This window comes from Cyanistes caeruleus, chromosome 5 (assembly GCF_971803275.1).
Source record: "Cyanistes caeruleus chromosome 5, bCyaCae1.hap1.1, whole genome shotgun sequence".
In the NCBI taxonomy this organism is placed as follows: domain Eukaryota; kingdom Metazoa; phylum Chordata; class Aves; order Passeriformes; family Paridae; genus Cyanistes; species Cyanistes caeruleus.
In genome coordinates, this window is record NC_141705.1 from 47,489,972 (window position 1) to 47,508,585 (window position 18,614).

At 37.5% G+C, this 18,614-nt stretch overlaps 2 protein-coding genes across 11 annotated transcripts in view; one reads left to right on the forward strand and one right to left on the reverse strand.

The window, feature by feature from the left end:
- Positions 1 to 13,212, reverse strand: part of AIMP1 (aminoacyl tRNA synthetase complex interacting multifunctional protein 1) — a 30,825-nt gene extending 17,613 nt beyond the window's left edge. Inside the window, exon 1 of one of the 2 annotated variants that reach the window (XM_086888286.1) lies at positions 13,060 to 13,212. Coding sequence is in view for 1 of the 2 variants with exons in the window: in XM_086888285.1 (XP_086744411.1) it covers positions 12,879 to 12,880 (2 nt within the window). In the remaining variant the exon portion in view is untranslated. Of the gene's footprint in view, positions 1 to 12,878 lie in introns of both variants that reach the window. The other variant, XM_086888285.1, reaches the window with a different exon arrangement.
- Positions 13,213 to 13,221: 9 nt separating this feature from the next.
- TBCK (TBC1 domain containing kinase) overlaps positions 13,222 to 18,614 on the forward strand; it is an 87,892-nt gene continuing 82,499 nt past the window's right edge. For 4 of the 9 annotated variants that reach the window (XR_015286637.1, XR_015286638.1, XM_023924697.2 and 1 more), the window contains exons 1-2: positions 13,222 to 13,281; positions 17,022 to 17,256. Coding sequence is in view for 3 of the 9 variants with exons in the window: in XM_023924697.2 (XP_023780465.2) it covers positions 17,064 to 17,256 (193 nt within the window). In the remaining 6 variants the exon portion in view is untranslated. Of the gene's footprint in view, positions 13,528 to 15,659; positions 15,771 to 17,021; positions 17,257 to 18,614 lie in introns of those variants that run through there. The other 5 variants (XM_023924698.2, XM_086888283.1, XR_015286639.1 and 2 more) reach the window with 3 other exon arrangements.

Here is an 18,614-nt window from a genome sequence, read left to right on the forward strand (position 1 = left end):
ATATAAAAAGGCAACAGGCTGAAGTGAACTGCTGCAAGAACAAGCACAGGAACCTATACAGCAGTCATAAAACTGTATCCAAAAAATCCACATTAAGGAAAAAAAGATCCACCCTCTATTATAGAACACAAAACTCATTAAAAATATGAGAACTGAAACAATCAAAGGTTACAGTCAATTTTCTTTTTTTTTATTTTTTTAACCTTTACCCTATTTTCTTTGCCCTCTACTATCCTGTCACCCTAAGACAAAAAAATTCTAAAACAACCAATTCTTATTTGTGATAATAACTGGAAAGAAAACCAGAAATAATACAGCTTAAAAACCAGATCAGAGCTCACTGCAGATACATTCTGACCTGTTTAGGAGAAAATATCCCCAAGAGCAACTAAAAGTAAAGTCACTTCATCCAATTGTGCCTAATAAGCTTCTTTCCCTTGTTTTGAAAGACAGGTATGGCATAGTTACATTCAGACATTCTGGAAAAGTCCTCCTGAAGTCCTCCTGCTTGTTTAGCTAAGGGAAACTGTTTTATCTCAGAACTCTGTGGATTGCTGTGTTATTTGCAAGACACTCAGAACCGCTCCAGAACACATTTGCTCCATTTAATGAAATTCAGTCTTGAAATGAAAGATTCAAGCTGTACAGTTATTCATTAGATTACACATCAACACTTGAGAGCTCTTTAATGTCTCATCATTCTACCTGCGGATTAAGAGAGCTGCCCATCTCTTTTTAAACTGAAAACACTGCCTGCTACCATCTTCTAAGTAGCTACAGTACCCTCACAGGAGAAAACAGGCATTATCTTACTTCGTTGCTCAAAAACAAGTAGTGCAGAAGTGTCCCCAAAGTGGCAAACTCTCTATAATAAATCAAGACTTCTCATATAGTACAAATTACCCCCAAATTTTAACACGTTTTGCAAATACTTTATCAACATTGGCCTCAACCTTAGAATATATCCAGATCAAAAACTGAACACACAAAAGATGCTAAAAATATAAACCTGGTTGTAGCTTACTCGTTACTTGTTAAAAGCAAGAAAAAGCCAAAATCTCCATAAAATTAATGACAAAATTTAAAACTTTAAAATTAGTTTTGGAATCTATCCATAGTCTGAACCTGGAACCAATTACTTTCCAGGATTGGAAAAGCAACTATTAAACAGCAAAAACAAAACCACAAACAAACAAGCAAAATAAAAAGCAACACCTGAAACTGGAAAATCATTGACTCCTAAAGCCTAAAACAATCAGCTCTGAGCATTCCTTATTCCAGCTGGAAATTTTAAAAAGCTCAGGACTTTGAAGCTCTCAGCTTTTGCTTGCACTGCTTTGCTAAGTATCAACACACAGAGTAAGATTACAACTGCAGGAGATCTAACCACAAGTGCCTCCTTCTCTCTTCCTCTCCCACATCCATGTTAATTCCTTCACAATAAGAGGGTAAACTTTGACAGCCCACCACAGCTGGACAGCATTCTCCTCTGCATGGAGCTCTACTCTCACCCATCACTGCTCTTTGCTCTGTGCTTGTCATGGAGGAATCAAGTCTTCCTACAGGAAAGCTAATTCTATTCATCTACAGCAAAGTGGCCAAGGTGGTGCTCTCTGTGAGGCATATGGTTATGGTATGTTAATGAGTGACTGCCAGGCAAGACCTAAGATTTCCTTTTCTCATAAGAGGAAAAAAATGAAGAACTGCAAAGAGACATTATGGCTTTTCAACTGAGATGGTCCGTTCAAATTAAATAGAACCAGTGGCTTATTCTAAAAGTTATCAACACCACAAAGGTAATTTCTCCAATGCTAATTAAAGCTCAATAATTTAAACTATATTAAAGTACTTGATGTTAATTCCTCTTCCTAAGCTTTTGGTCTTAAATCCTAAGCAGATCTCAAATTAAACTTTTTTTTCCTTCCTTTGGAGGAATGTGGCCAACTTGTATAGCAAAGTACTCTACTTTCTGCAAAAGACCAAGTACAAACAATCACTTTGTTTCTGCATAAGTGTGTTCAAAGCCTTCTATCTGAGCATCTTTTCTGAGTATGGTCCTTTCTGGCAGACAATCTTACAAAAAACCATAAACAGAATGTGCCAGCTGTTTGCCAGATTCTGCTCTCCTGTGCTTTGCACTTCTATGAGCTATGAAGATACAGTGAACCAGATTTGAGGATCTCACATCACACCTTTTTATTCTGCAAGGTAAGGAACAACAGTTAGCAGATCAAAACAGAAGAAAGCAGATTGGAAGTATGTTTTCTTTGGCTGAACCAAAGTATCACTGCAACTAGGCAACTGCTGTAACTCATCCCACCTTTTCTCATCTTGGAGAACTGAGATCCATGATTTATAAATCAATCCTTTCTTAAAGGTTTCTCCTAACTTTGATAAATTGTTCTAGGCCTGATGCTGTCAACATCTTTGACTAAGATTGAGAATACCTGATTTGATGATTTCACATTTTTGGTAGAAAAATTTAAGGTCTAGCTTTCAAACCTCTGAAAATTTAAACCATATTAAAAAAAAAATCCAAGCCAAAACACAAGAGAGATACAATTAATTAGTTTAGAGATCTAATCTTAGTTTTGACTTGGTCATCCCCAAGTAACTCACTCTAAATAATGCAAAGAAAATCAGCAGTCTTAGGGAAGCAATGGCCTGAAACACTTTGTTACAAATTTTCAATTAAACAGTTCTGTTGCTAGGACATTCTGGAAATAACATATATTTAGCAAGTTTTGTGGACTTATACCCATCACTACCACAAAAGGTTGGGTATTTCACTGGCTTTATACCTCTTATACATTTTAAAACACAATCATGGCTTTTATACCCATATATCCCTTCTCAGGAAATTAAGTTCCAAAAGATCATATGATTCCAGACTTTAACAGACAGAAAATAATCAGATTTATTTATTGGAAATGCAGGTTTTCCACAGTTTTATATGTGGGAAAATATAATTCCTCAATAAAAAAAAAATCCTCAAATAAAAAAAAAAAATAATCCTCAATCAAGAAAAAGGTCAAATGTGGAGCTGTTCACAAACAGTTTCAAAAAATGTGCCTTTTAAAGCCATGTACAAATAGGCAAAGGCATCAATAATGAACAATATAATGCTGAGAAAAAAAAACAAAAGAATTTTAAGCATTAGGTACTTCTGCATTGCATTACTATCAAATCCATTGTTTCCTTGCTATAATGGAGAAAAATAAAAGACAAAGTGCACCTACACTTAAATACCATTTCAAGCACACTTGAGGCATGCACATATCAGTGAAAATTTAACTACCAGCTCATCTCTCTTTCAGAATTAAGTTTATTGTTAGTTCTGTATCGGAAGAATGTATGTTTCCTGAACAGCACAAAGTTCACACATCTAAAAATACTATCCAAGACCTTAAGCAAATACATGTAAGTATTCAAAACTAAATAAAAAAAAAAATAAAGTAGCCAAACAATCCACAAAACAAAACGACCCATATAAAACATACTAACAAAAATCACCCCCAAAAGGAACAAAAACAACCCATGAAAAAAAATTAAAAAGATAAAAAAAAAAACAACAAAACAACCCTTAAATCCCCAAACCCAAACCACAGCTGGTTTGTTGTTTTTCTCTTTTTCAAAATTTGTGCAGTATTGGTAGATTGCAGCATAAGAAGTTAAACCTAGAAGTTATCAAATGAATTATCATGGAACCTGATTTTTGACTCTCAGTACTAGACCAGTGATTCCCTGCCAGGTATTAGAGATTTGGGCACTATAAAAGATCAAATGAAATTTTAATTACTGCCCTGGTATTTTTCTAAAAAAATAATGTTTTTTTAATATAAACAAAATTTAATTACAGCCTACAATATTAAGAGGGTGTTACAAAGTATGGCAGCACAGCTTTAGAGACTCATAATTGCAGAAAGACATCAGATCTTGTCTTCCTTTCTCCCCAAACTGTGATTGCTGTAACTGGGTCTGTCAACAGTCAAACAACTTGTTTTGTTTTTGTTCTTCTAGCTCTTAAATACAATTCATTATGTATGCCCTATCTATAAGCTTCCGTGTAGTCACAACTGAAAGGAATTTCCCAAGCACCAAATCAGGAGGCAAAATTGCACATATTTGCTGTATATTATTTCAATTCACATCTTTGTCACTGAGGAAGTCAGAATAACTGCTTTGCAGATTTTCAAACACCCAAAATGTCTAACACAGTCCATCCAAGTAGGAATGTCAGCTCTGTGGAATGATTTGCTAGCTCTGGAGACTACAGTCCAACCCTTCTGGCTGCCAGATAAATCAGGCTCAATCCCAGCTGCAGACAGGTCCTTTTAGTAGTCCTAAGAGCCTACCCCTCCCTATTTTGAAAGGCTGTAAATAGTAAAAACACAGAAAACTGAACTTTTTCTTACTGAAAAACACTGCAGCATGAAAGAGATTTTTAAACAATTGATGGAACATCACACAACAAAAGGCCCATCCACTGGTACCGATTTTGAGGAAACAGAAATTACTTAGTAATGTACTATTTTTAAATGTGAAGACAAGTCTGCCTTGAAAGGGAATGATATACCAAAGTTACGAGCAAATTGTAGCATTAATAAGACAGTCAAAAATCAAAACTATGCGAGGAAATGAATGAGGAAGGAAGGCATACAATACAACATATACAGTAGAAGCATGAAATCGACTGGCCTAATTTGCATTAAAATGGATGTCTTGGATTGATATGGTAGAGATCATCAGAAAGTCAACAGTCAGAAGTAAAAATCATTTTAGTATTTCATTCAATTTGCATTTCAAGACTTTAGGTGATGCCACATTGTATTTATTAACTGCATCATACCTTAACATGCTCCAGCTGCAACACTCAAAAGGTTAAGAACACTTGCAGCTTCCTTCACATCCCTGACGTAAACTTGTGCTAAATGTCTGTTCAGGGAGAAGTTTCTACTAATGCGTGCCTCAGTCCAATTCTGAATGAGCTTTGTGTTCTTTCCCACCTCTGAGCAGACACTCCTAGGACTAAACAAAGCAGAGACATGATCACCCTTAAGGCGTTCTGTCCAGGTTAAGACAGCAGTCAAGCATTTGGAAGTGGTCTGTAAAAAAATTTACACCTTAATTTATTAATCTGAGCAATCTGCCCAGTAACTGAATAACCAAGGATGGCTCACAACACAGCTCAAGAAAAGTAATTTCTTTTCTTTTTGACTGAAGTCTCACCAGGTTCCACACCCACTGCATCTGCCAGGTCCCTGCAAGTGCCGTAGAGATTCATCTGGCTGTGCTTTGTAGTGTAGGCTGCAGTTTAAGTAGCAGCTCATATGCCAAAACAGTTGGACAGCCTTATGTATTTCTCAGCAATGTTTATCGTTTGAATCCCACTGCATTAATATATTAATAATACTATCAAAAGCTTTCAGTAAATGATCACCACATGCACAAAGAAATTCCCCAAATAAATCCTGTGATAGAAAAGATGCGACACCCACAACACGCTGCCTCATTTCTGACTGTAATTACCGATTTCCAAACCCAAAATACATACAGGTCTTTGGAACAGAAGGCTTACATCAAAAACTGACAATGTTTTTTGCTCATTTTGTTTTTCTTTCATTTTGTTGCATTTTTTCTGGTTATATCTAGATGTGTGTGTATATACAAATAAATATATATATATTAAAAAGTATTTGCTAATCACGTCTCAAAGTATCCTCATAAAACTTCCCTGACAGGTGATGAACTTTACAATTACAGACAGACACATATGCCTATAAATTCAGAAATTTAAGAGGGCTCAGCTGCATCTGGACAAGTCTGCAAGGTCAGCATATGCCACAGGAACTCAAAGAATCTGTACTGTGGTTCACCCTCTAGGGTTTTACTGGGAAAGTAAAGTGAAAGCTTTAGATTACTGTTGTAACTACAGAGTAAACTACTCATAAATCAGAGAGAAAAATCAGAACTGCACTGAAATCTCCCTGTTGATGCCAAGTAGAACATTTTCTTAGGCATTTTATTGATTTTTGTAACTTTAGCCTGAAAAAAGTGAACATTAACACTACTTCCTTAATTTAAAGCAAGTACCTTCACAGAAAGGTAAAGAAAGAAAACTGTTTATACCCTCTCCCTAAGAGAAGTCGCAGTTGAGAACAAAGATATATTTTTAAAATATCTCTCAAAATATGGTATTTTTCTTTTGGGTCTGTCACAGCAGTAGGGAAAAAACCCTTGTCAAAAACCTCAGCTGCTAAGACACTTTAAAAATATTTTTTCCTTAGAAACTGTTAGTTTGGGAATAAGAATATCGTTAAACAATGTATTTTATGTCTGCAATAGTCTGCAAAATAATGGTATTGGTTAGGTACTTCACAGGAATATTGATCCCCACCGTGCCATTTCAGTTCCTAATGCTCTTAATATCTGAAACCTGTCTGCTAGTTATCTTACATAGCCCAAGTGTGTTAAAAAAGAATCTTGAAATTTACTATTTTTACATTATTATCAGCTTTTCTACATGTAAAAGTAGTACATTTTATATGTACTTGTATCTTGTAGCACAGCTAAAGAAAAGCAGGATTTAACCATTCAATTAAAACACACACTCAGGTTAAAAATAACCAGTATTTACTCACAAAAGCAGTGAGCAGACCTCATGCAGATGTATTTCGAAAGAATCAGTGTCCTCTAACTTCAGACACATTAGCAGCTGCTGGTATTTACTGAGGCAGAAACTTTAGGTGTCCTTTATGTGGGCCAAACAAGTACCTGAAGAAAAAACTGAAAATGTGCACCTTTGTGTGCATGTCTGCATGTAACCAATGCAAGAATAATGCCAAACATCTTTTAATGGGGAGCAACAAAGCTGTCAAACAAAATTTTCAGGGTAAGAGCAGTCCTTGATGAACTTTGACCCTGCAGCTGCAGCACCTTATTTACACAGAAAAAAAACCCTCCCCCACACATCACAAATAATTGTACTTTCCAATGCTGAATTGACTTACATAATAGAATAGGATGATATTTTAATGAAAACCTATAAAGATACTAACTAACCCTGTGCAGAGAAAATTATTTATTCAGCTGTGGAACGAAAAGTCTAAATGAATTTTTGTATCTAAAGTGGGCTGACAACTAATCCTCAGCAGCCAGAAGCAGTTTCATGTCACTTCAAAACCACGTGCCAGCAGTATCTACCACTTCTTTGTAGTTGTATGCAGTGAAAAGCACTTGGAGTTCACAGCTTTTAAGACTTCTAGGATGAAAATTATTTCCTCTCTTTTAATGCTGATCTACGCAGCGAGGGGGAAAAAAAAATTCACAAAAGCAAACAAACTCCCTGTGCACTCATCTTGGATGTCGAGAGGGCTGATGTCAGCTATTAAGACTGATAGTCTCTGACAGAAGAATCCTCCAAGCAGCTTTTGGGGAATAGCCATTTTTCATTTATGGATTCAAACTATAGAAACAAAAGAAGTTTTAAGACAAGTCAGCTAACTCTTAATTTTGCTGTGTTCCAAATCCTTCTATTAAATATCCAATCATTTTTAAACAATTATTTTCAATTGACATATATTTAATGTCTTCAAAAGTTCTAATTTGTGGGTAAGTTTTCAGCAAAATGCAAAGGAAAAGAAAAGATCTGTGTGTGCCTCATTCTTATCACAAGCATTATTTTATAGAGGGTCACTTGGATGTGAAATCAGTTACCCACTGTGATACAGCAAGCATAACTGAACCCCTAAGAAAAGATTAATTTCCCTGGGGTACAATTCAGTGTCATATCCTAGTTGGCAACAGCGACTTCCTTAGTGTGCGACTGTTACCAATTATTAGAGTCCTTGACACAGAAGGTTTCAAGCCTTACAGTAGGACTAGAACAGATGTGAACTTAGGGCCTTGCCTCCAGAGCAGCTGCCAGCAAGCCAAAAGCAATGCCTCTCACATGCCATGCACCAGCCCCTGCACTCCTGGGGGAACAGCAGTCCCCAGCTGCCCTGGACAAATGAGCTGCTGAAATGATCTGTCCACTTATCTTGAGAGTCTGAAACAAGACGCCACTACAAAGCTGTACATTAAACTGTAACTGAGAAACACTCTGGGATAGAAATCAGATCCAATAGCCTTGGATTGTTTCTGAGAGAGGGTCCTGAAGTCACAGACTAAGCTTTACACTATTAATTCGTACTCAACTATGTTGGGAAAGCTCCTGATGAGAAGGAAATGGAAATAGAAGTCTTCCATAATAGGTAGTTTTATGCCAAAAAGATTGAAACAAATGACCTCAAGAAGACATGTCCTAACTTGAGGCAATTTTTGATGATGTTTAATGCATTACCAGCTGCCAGGAATTCAATTTTCCCCTAATCCATAATAGAATCTCTGTCAGTATTTCAGAATTCTGAGGAAAGAATGAGTTCTACATGAATGGTGTTTAGCAAATGATGATTAAATACAGTACCTGTTGCTTTCTAATATGAATGCTAGTCTTCTCTCTCTACAGTTCTGGTCTAATATGAATGCTAGTCTTCTCTCTCTACAGTTCTGGAAGTCAAAGAGCAGTTTCTAGGCTGTTGATTTATATAAAGTGGCATAAGAACTTAAGAACTGAGGCTGGTGAGACACTGGTTGAGTTTGCCCAGAGGTCTGCATCATAAGCAACTGTTCCCTAGAACAGGAATCTCGCACACTGAACTTTGTAATCAGGACTGACAGCGATTGCCATGCCTAAAACCAGTTACAACTGCCAGAAATTTCTAACTGTATTGACCTTAAAAGCATCTGCTATAAGCACAGAGCACACTCAAGCAAGGAACTTTTCCTATTTAAATGTAAACATGGATGTTTGGAAAGTTTAGGACTACTCAAATGGACATGGTGACAATCTCAAAACATTTGGAGCCATCATGCAACCTAAGCAAACTAGCACGTTTTTATTATGCTTAAACAACCACTTTCTCTTGTTCATCTATCAAATCTATTCAACTGACTGGAACCACAGGGGCTGTATTTTCAGCAAGAAAATACGTTCTTTCAGTATGTTTCATGCTTCTTATGGACTTCACCGTTAGAAAACTTTATGGCTCAAAAAACATAAAGGCAATGACACAATCAACTGACACAAAACTACACCACAAAAACTATAGAGAGCAACTTCTCACCTGGGAGTCTACTACCCTGCCACACCTGTCTGCTCCAGCCTAAAGAAAATAAGTTCAACTTCTAATTTCTCTAGAAAGCAAGTGGGAGGTACAGCATGGAATAAGGGAGAAGCAAGTCAGGAATGGCCTGACCAGACACATTTTATTTTAGGTAAACTGCCTCAGCTGCTCAAGAGGCTGCCCAAGCAATATTCATGTTGAACTCGTACATACTCAAGACCCCCTACAACTGGCACAGGGATTTGCCTTTGTTCAGATTCCCCTTTCCTGTCTCTCAACTTTTTCAAGACACTTCAAAGAAGATCAAAAAGCTTGAAAGAAGTGCAGTTGTTTAGTCTACAGAAGAGAAGATAAATGGGAGACCTGGTCTTGTTCTTCAAAGACAAAGCAAGTTGGTACGAGAATGGGACTAAACTGTTCACCAGGTCTGATGCAGACATGAAAAAGAAAGCAAGATTTAAGTTTTGGAAAACTTTCAAATAAGAGTAATAGACGGAACAGGCTGCTTTTGGAGGCTGTGGAATATCCATCACTGTAAGGTTTTAAAAACAGGCTAGGCAAACATCTGTCAGAAGTGATTAAGTTACAGTAGATGAGAAGATCTTTTGCTCCTCTTCTGCTAAGGTCTTTTTGTTACAGCCAGTGTTACAAACCAAATCATATTTCTTTCATTTACATGCCTGTGTTTTATTTTATTTATTTTAACTTAAAAAACAATGCAGTAAAACCTGCCCTTCTGTGACATTTCCACATATTCAAGTGTGTTTATTTGGGACAACATGATAGACATCAAAGATTTGTTAAGTGTGAAAGCAGGATAAAGAAACCACCCGTGAAGTGAAATACCAATGAATTAAATTTACACTCAATCTCAGTTAATTGACCTCTAACATCATAATGCAGACAGCACTGCATTTTGTTGTCCTCCAAGAGAAAAAATTGTTCAGCTGATGACTTACTGATCCCTTTAAGATATTCCTTAATGGATTTTTTTTTTTTAAGAAAGCACTTTTCCCCAAACACAAATAAGGACAAAATTATATCTTACAAAATATTAATAGAAAAAAAGAGAGCAGAAGGCTGCTTTGATAGGTATCCAAATCTTTTTTAAACTATATTAAATTATGAGTGAGAATGGCTTCCATCACACTGGAGGGAAAAAAAGCCATTGGAGACCTTTTTCCTCCCCCTGTTGTTTAATACTAATGTAACCATGGAAATGAAAAATAAACTTTGATTTCCCCAGCATGACAGGCAATCTAACAGCAGAAATGTTTCTTGGTAAAGGTAAGTACCATGCAGGTAACTGTCCAGAAGAACACAAGGGTTTCTGGGGGTCTGCTGGACTGACATAATGTTACTCATACCACTACAAGAAAGAAGAGTTGCTGTTTGCTTTGCTCACATCTGATGCTCCTACCAGCTGCCCTCTGTGCTGACTCCTCACTTTTGTCTATGTTGGCTAGCATTTGACCTTTTCTAGGTTTTAAGTAACACTCTCTTAGAAGATACAAACATGAATTAATAGCTGTGACATAAAACAATCAGATCATAATCAGGAAAGTTAAAAAATATCAATATTTTGGAGGACAATACTAGATTTGTCATTCTGCACACCTGACCAACCCTCCTAATGACAACTGTTTTACATTATTTTTATTATATAGGTATTTCCCAAGTATGTTCACGGAGACTTGTAAAGTAGGTTAACTTGCCACTATTAAATTCATACTAAATTAGAGTTACAACAATATCAAAGCTATATAACCAAACCTTTCTGCATTAAACTTATTTTTCAGATTGTTTTCCTGCTCAAATATGCTTCATTATCAGAATCATTAAGTTTTCAAGGCTCTAGGCAACTCAAGCCCTAGTGTTCCAAACCGATGGACTATTTTAAGATTTGCAGAATTTTTTTTTAGCAAATATCCTTCTTCATTCAATACCATTTTCTTCAGACAATCCACTGCTTTCAGTCTGAAGAATGAGAACTTGTTTCCTTCTCTCTTTACACTTAAAGATGTAAAAGAAACAAAGATACCTAGACCAATGTATGGAAAATCTGCATAAAGTTACAACAGGAAAGAGACATTATAGAGCACAAACTTGCTGAAACTAGTTTTAAGAATAATTTCTGCTCTCAACATCTTGCACCTTCAGGATTCAGTGTCGCTAAAACATCTAAGCAACTCACAAATATATTGCTTAAAGTTCTCATAAATCAAAATTACTGCAACAGGAATATATTGTTAACAAGTGACAGGGTGGAGGGAATATATTATGATGAAGATGTATTGATAAGCAATGACCCTTGAGGCTACCTAAAAGTATACAACACTCCTCCCCTGCAAAAGTAAAGCCTTAAACACCCACTTTACCAGCCATTTCTCAAAGTTCTTTCTGTTAGTAATGTCTAATACCTTTTAGCAACATCCAGTATTAAAAATTCAGGTTTCAGACTTTGGTTTTGCTTAATTTTGTAGAATTTGAGCTTCCTTTCCATCAGGTATGACAAAGGACGTAATAAAATTTAAATGTGACTGGGGGATAACATAGTAAGTGAATGGTAAGGACACACCAAACCAGAAGGCTGCACTTACTCCCTACTGCCTCATCTTACTGCAGATTTCATGTGTCTTGAACCCCAGAACTATTTGTGAAAAGCAATGACTTCACTTAAAAGAAAAGTCTCTGAGTTAAACAGAAAGAGCAAGAAATACAAGTATTACTCAGTTTGTAGTAGTATTGCCTTTATTTTGCCAGCTGCTAAACCCAGCTCAAAACCACTTATTGATGAGCCTCAGGTACAGCACTATCTGATATATACAGTACTCATATATATGGGTTTAATACTGATAGATACCCATTATATATGGTGCTTCAGGAACGTTGCCATATGCTGGGGGACTGTGGACTGGCAACATAACCATAAACTCATCCCTGTCAATCCAGTGCATATATCCCTGTGCAGAACATGTGCTGTATGTTAAACCTTGCATCCCTACTGAGCATGGACCAAATACTGGATTATATTCTGTTGTTCACTCCAGGCTATGCTAAAGCATAAGGAACCTTATACAATTAACCAAAAGCGAGGCAGCATTTACGTTTCCTTTAGTAACAGCAAACGTCACTAGGTACCCTGTGCATGTACTTTCCAGGCTAGTATAGCATATCTTCTTGCACAGCCCTACACCACTTCCAAACCCTCATTCCAGTGACAGGACTGAAGGAAGGACCACAAGCACTTTGAGCCGAACCACTTCACGTGCGGCCTCCAGGCAAAGCGCGGGATCCGAATTCGCAACGCCGCCCTACAGCTAGAGCACACGTCGAGCCCTGCCATAAAATCCCTGCTGTGAATGGAAGCAGGACCGTAACGCCGCTTCCTGCGGCTCTGCCCCTGCCCCTCCGCCGCAGGGTACTCCCTCACCAGGGCGGCCTCCCTACGACCACCACCACGGGGCACCCCCCCTCCACCCGACCCACACTGCGCTGGAGACTCGCAGCAGCCAATTAGCGGGGCCCCGCCTGGCTCCCACCCCAGGGAGATCGGCCCGTCCCGGCCTGCCGGGCAGCCCCAGGGCACCCATGGCGCCGCTCCCCAGCGGCTGGCGAGGGAGCACCGAGGCGAGGCCCGGCGGGGGCACCGAGAGCGCGGAGAGGGCAGAGCCCGCCCGGCCGAGCCTGCGGCCCCGCCGGGGCACTCACATGAACCGAGGAGCCGCCGCCGCTGCCCGCACGGGGAAGAAGGACCCGCTCTCGGGGCTGCTCCAGCGAGCGCCTGACGTTTGCAAAGAGGCGCCCGGGAACGCGTCGCTCCCCCAGGAAGCTCAGGGCTTAGGCGCCCAACGAGCCGTTCCCCGAGTACTGGCAGAGCACGCACACACACCTGGGGAAGGGTGTTAAACTCTCTCTCTTTTTCTCTTTTTCTCTTTTTTTGTTTGTTTGTGTTGGGTTTGCTGTTTTGTTTTTTTAATAACCCGGAAAAAATAGGAAGCTCAGGCATTGTGCAAGTCGCCCCTGAGGCCCTACAGTGAGCGGCTGGCGGGGAGCAGTGACGTCACTGGGGCGGGGTGGGGCCGTCGCGGCGGGGGCGGTGGCGGTGGCGCAGGTACCGCGGGAGCCTTTGGCTTTCCTCCTTCCCGTCCCTCTGCCCGGCCCCTTCGCGTCCTTCCATCCTTATCCTCAGCCCCTTCCCCCATCCCTGTCCTCTTCCCCATCCCCGTTCTCCCTTTCTCATCCCCTCCCTCCATTCCCACCCCCTTGCACCCGTCCTGTCCCCATCCCTTGCCCCAGGGGCTCTCCGGCCAGCGAGTCTGTGGCAGCACAGGGGTGATCAGGGTCCCCCAGCATTTCTGTGAGTCATTCAGAGAACCGGGTAAAAGGGATTTCTCTTGTGCCAGGTTTAGTTCCTGAGCAGACGTGTGTATTGGATAAATCAAGTGGTAACAAACCCCATTTTAGGTCTTTATTAGGACACTAATGTAGCAGAATTTTACTTTTCTTCAATACCTATTCTGCATCTTAATAAACTTTGTGAAATCACTCAGTTTCAGGATTTTTTTGTCAAGTAGCGACGCTAATTAGAATTGTGTATTCTATTTCAGTTATTTTATCAAATTAATAACTACGGTAGTTGTAGCAGGAATATTTTAAGACTTGGGAGCAAAGTTAGTTTGTGAACGGATTTCTTCCTATGAAATTGCACACTTTGGTTAACATACCATGATTTAATGAAAACGTGCAAGTACAGGATATTTAGGCTACCTGCTCTCCTGAAATTGTTCTTAATTGCTTTAAAAATAATTTAATAACAGTATAATTATGTTTTAATTCAGAAAAGCTGTCTTCGTTGGGTAAGGGATATTTACACCTGAGTTCTCAGGAGGCATTTAACTAAGTATCCATTTCAAGCTATTGAAGGAGTTTTTTGCAATTATTTCTGCATGTGAATGCTTTAGGAATTTATAGATGTGTTTCATTGGATGGACCCATTCAGGTTGGTCTCTTTGCATGTGCAATATTTGCTTCTGAGAATCAGATGTATTATGTTTTGAATTTTTTCCTAAGGGCAAAGTTCTAAGTGTCCCTTAACTGAATCACCTCAGCACTGCTGCAGTGAAGAAGTTGTAAATGATGCTTCTAGAAAAGGCTGACTTCTGAACTAAAAACATATGTTCTCTGAGAGGAGTAGATATTTGGTATTTGGAGGAGAAAATAAATTGCTCCATAGATGGAGTTCCACTTTGTATTTTATTTCTCATTTTTGGACATCAAAGAGCTACCTAGTGCAAGATTTTCAAAATAGTGCTAGTCTGAATATTGAGCAGGAATTTCTAAAGGTCTTTTTTTTTTTTTTTTTCAATTTTGCTGAGAATGTTGATGAATGTTTTTGTGTACTATAAAGATTTCTAAGGGAGATTTGGATGAAGGTAAGGAGCTAGGGGAGGTTATTCAGGAGTCAACATAACCAATAAATTATATTTAATGTTAATAGTAAATAATATTATTATATATATTATGTATTATAAATAAATTACAATGTTTAATATCAATAACAATATAAACAATATTTATTGGATGCAATAAATTCACTTCTGGACTTCTAATCTTTATGCCAAGCACGTTTCACAGATGTGATAGACTGTCTCGTATGTGGAATAAATGGTGCTTTGGAAACAGTGACTCAGTAATTTCAGATGACACTAATAAAACAAATCTTCGCTTCCTCTTCCATCCTTGCTGTTTTGGATTATCAGAATTGAATTTCCAGAATTCAGTCCCAAAATTGAATTTGCGTTAAGTGGTTCTGGTGTCAGTTTAATATAACAAACCTTTCTTCTCCTCTTCCTGTTTTCATTTCAGAGTGGTGGGGAAGTTCTTCAGGATACAATTAATTCCTTCAAATCATAAAATTAATGCAGTATGTGTCTTTTCTATGTAGTAAAAGAGAGTTTGAGGTGTAAAATTGTGTGCATTGAAGTAAGTGCAATGTGTAGTACTCTCCTGTGTTTATAGTTCTGCCAGACTTTGATGGGGAGCGAAAAAAGAAACGAAATACAAACAAACCTCCTCAATTTAAAAATAGAGAAGAGCTTTTTTCAGATGAACTTTTAAAATATCTATAACGATTCTTTCTGAATTTAAAAATGTCAGTAAGTTACTAGAGAAATGTTGAGACTGAAGAAAATCTGTTAAAAAACCCCATTTCATTTCAGCTGCAATATGTGTCGCTTTCTGAAGGTGGTGGAAGGCTTAAGTTTGGGGTTACTTGTGTTATTTTTCAACTTGGTCTCTGGAATTTACGTAAATTGAGAATTAAGGAGAGATCAGAGTTTGACGGTGAGGGTTGCAATTGACAGAACTGGCTGCTTTCTGTCATCAGAGAAAACTTTTACCATTGCTTTCATGGATTCTCTGTAATTAACTCTGTAGTAAGAGAATGCTTTTTATTGCCCACCTTTTACAATGCTTTATTGATTCCTTTAGGTGGGCGACAGGAAAAGTTACCATATCTCATATCTTGCTTTTTGCCCATCTGGTTTCCAACCAGAGGAGGCAAGTGATGAGTGTGCAGTTGCCTACTTGAACACATTGCAGGTGCTGTAATTCCTTCTTGTAAGCCAAGTGATCTAGAGTGCAAGGAGAGTTTAATCACTTAAAATGTTTATTGAATTGATGGTATTTAACAATTCTTTTTATTGAACTTCCTTTCTAAGTGTCAGCTGAATGCAGGTACAGAGTGTTAGAGAAGTATTATCTAACAATATTTTTCTACAGGAAAAATGAGAACATTTTACCTCAGTAAATAAATTGTACCGTATATATTTACCTTCTTAGAGACATAAGATCTTACTATAATCTTGCTACTAGATCTTACTATACTCTTACTCCCTCTCCCCTCCACGCTGATCATAATAACATAGTTTTCTTTTAGAGCAAGCATTAGAGGACTATTTTGCCAAGGAAGATTATAATTGAATCTGTAAACTAAGCTATTTTTTCTAAATGTTTAGTATATATATTCTTTCTGATGTCGAGTAGTTTATTTGGCAGACTTGATGTTTTTACAGGAATGGAGGCTCTTATTATTAATATGTAGTTAAGGGTTTCCAATTGGAACCTGCTGCATGCCAATAAATCTTTGTGCTTGCACTCTGTCCAATTGATGTCTTTCCAATGGAAAATTCTGACTGTAAAGTGCATTGTTCACATCCTAAAATAAATCATCTGAAAAAAATATGAAATATTCATGAGATATGAAAGTATTGTATCTTTACAAATAAGACTTTTAATACAAATACTTATATAAATATTCCAATGCTCAAAGATGTTTCAGATTTTTCTTCCTTTTTTAACTTTGATTCCTTAACGCTCTTCATACGTATTCAATATGATTATATTTATGAGAATGTAAAAGTACATATCTCATGTCTGTGTCTCTTCAGGGAAAAAAAGCCAAAAATAAGATCAGTCTTTTGTGTTTGCTTTGTATCCAAAGCTGGGCTGTGTTAGTTAAAACAGAAGGTATCTTTCATATCCATTTCTATAGACTTAGTAGATTTGTTTAGTATATAAGGATCTTTGTGCAAACTGTATGGAGTTGCTCTCAGTTGGGATTCACAAATGAATTCAGTAGTTTTTTACTGGGAATTTTGTGCTTTGAACAAGATTATTCCCTTAGAGAAAGAATAATTTTTAGACACCAAATGTTAAGTCTTTTTTTTCTCCTGTGTGACTTCGTGAGGGGGGGAAAAAAATAAATCTTAATTGCATTATTTAGTAAACAACTAGTAACCTGCGTCTGTATCTTTTGCTGATAAATTTTCACTCTTGTGTTCTCTATTTAAGGAACACAAATTGCTCTGAAGGGCTTAAGATTGTGTGAAAAAGATGTTTCCTTTAAAAGACACTGTGATGGGTGCCTCCACGTTCTTTGCCTCGGCTCTGCCCCATGATGTCTGTGGAAGTAATGGCCTCCCTCTAACACCTAACTCCATAAAAATTCTGGGGAGATTTCAAATCCTTAAAACAATCACCCATCCCAGACTTTGCCAGTACGTTGACATTACCAGAGGTAAACATGGTGAGTATCTGTTTCATAAGCAAATTTTTTGTATTATTAGTTTTTTTGGTTTTTTTTTTTTTTGGTGACAACATATTTTAAGGTGACTGAGCAGAATACTGCTTTCATAGCACTAGAAAGTGACCAATTTTCAGTCTCAAAATTCCTGAATACCTTTGCTATGTCTGGCAGTATTGGCTCTTTTGTTTCTTCTCTGTAGACTCAAAGCAGAGATTAGTTGTCTATCTTGTCTTGTGTTACACTAACAAATAAAAGCTAAGAACTTCCTTCTTTTTATACCTCACTAAAATTCCTGAACTCAATTGCTCTGCCACATCTTTGTGTGAAATGTGGAAATACATGTATTTTTGATGGTGAGCTCCTACACTCATGTTCTAATCTTGTGAATATGTTCATGTGATGGTTAGAGGTTTCTTGTACTTGATTTGCAGCGGGTGCTGTCATCTCGTGTCCTGGCTGCAAGCTTCCTGTTCATGATCTTTTGATTTCTTTAAGATTTCTCCCACTAGTGGTTACTTTATTCTAGTACAAGTTTGGAGAGTTTTTTCAGTACCTGTTATTTCACTTATTGTTAGCTGAAATAAAACTTCATTCGTTTCTTTCTGCTCTAGATATTCTTTTGCAAGCTCAGCAGGACTACAGCACTTAATTTCCACAGAAAGTCTGCAGCACCTGTGACAATTGAAGTCATTCCCACCTTTAACTTTTAAATCGAGTGTTCTCATGCAAAAGTGCATTGTATGTATTTGGTTAGCTACAGAGTCTCATAAAATAGGATGATTAATTTTTTTCTCCTTTTAGAATGCAGTATGATGGAATATTTCAGATTTTTACAAAATTAGGATATTGCCAACTCCAGATACTGAAGTATTCAGTGGGTCAGGAAGTTCTTTATGTGTTTTTCTTTGCCCTCAAACATGTAATTTTTTTCAGTTGCGCGGTCAGGAGGTCTAGAAAATGTAATAATTTTCATTTGTATTTACTAGTACTGCTTGAAACAAAACCTGATATTTTCTTACAATATTGTTTGGGATGAAACGTTAGGAAGTATTAGCTAACATAACATTTAATAAATAAAAAATAAATAGTAAAACATGGTATTTTTGATTAAAAAGAGTAAATTACATGAAGATTTATGGGTGAGTATAAAAATGAAAAAAAAAAATACCTTCTTATAGTTGAAGTAACTTAAAGGATAGTAAATAAAATATCTAACCATGAAGTCAGGAGACTGTTCTGTTTCAACAATGGTTAGAATAGCAGCTAATAATTTTGTTAAAATATAGGAAATTTGGCTGTGAATTTTATCATTTTGATACTGGCAAAACTTTCATGTGTCAGTTCTATGCCAAATGATT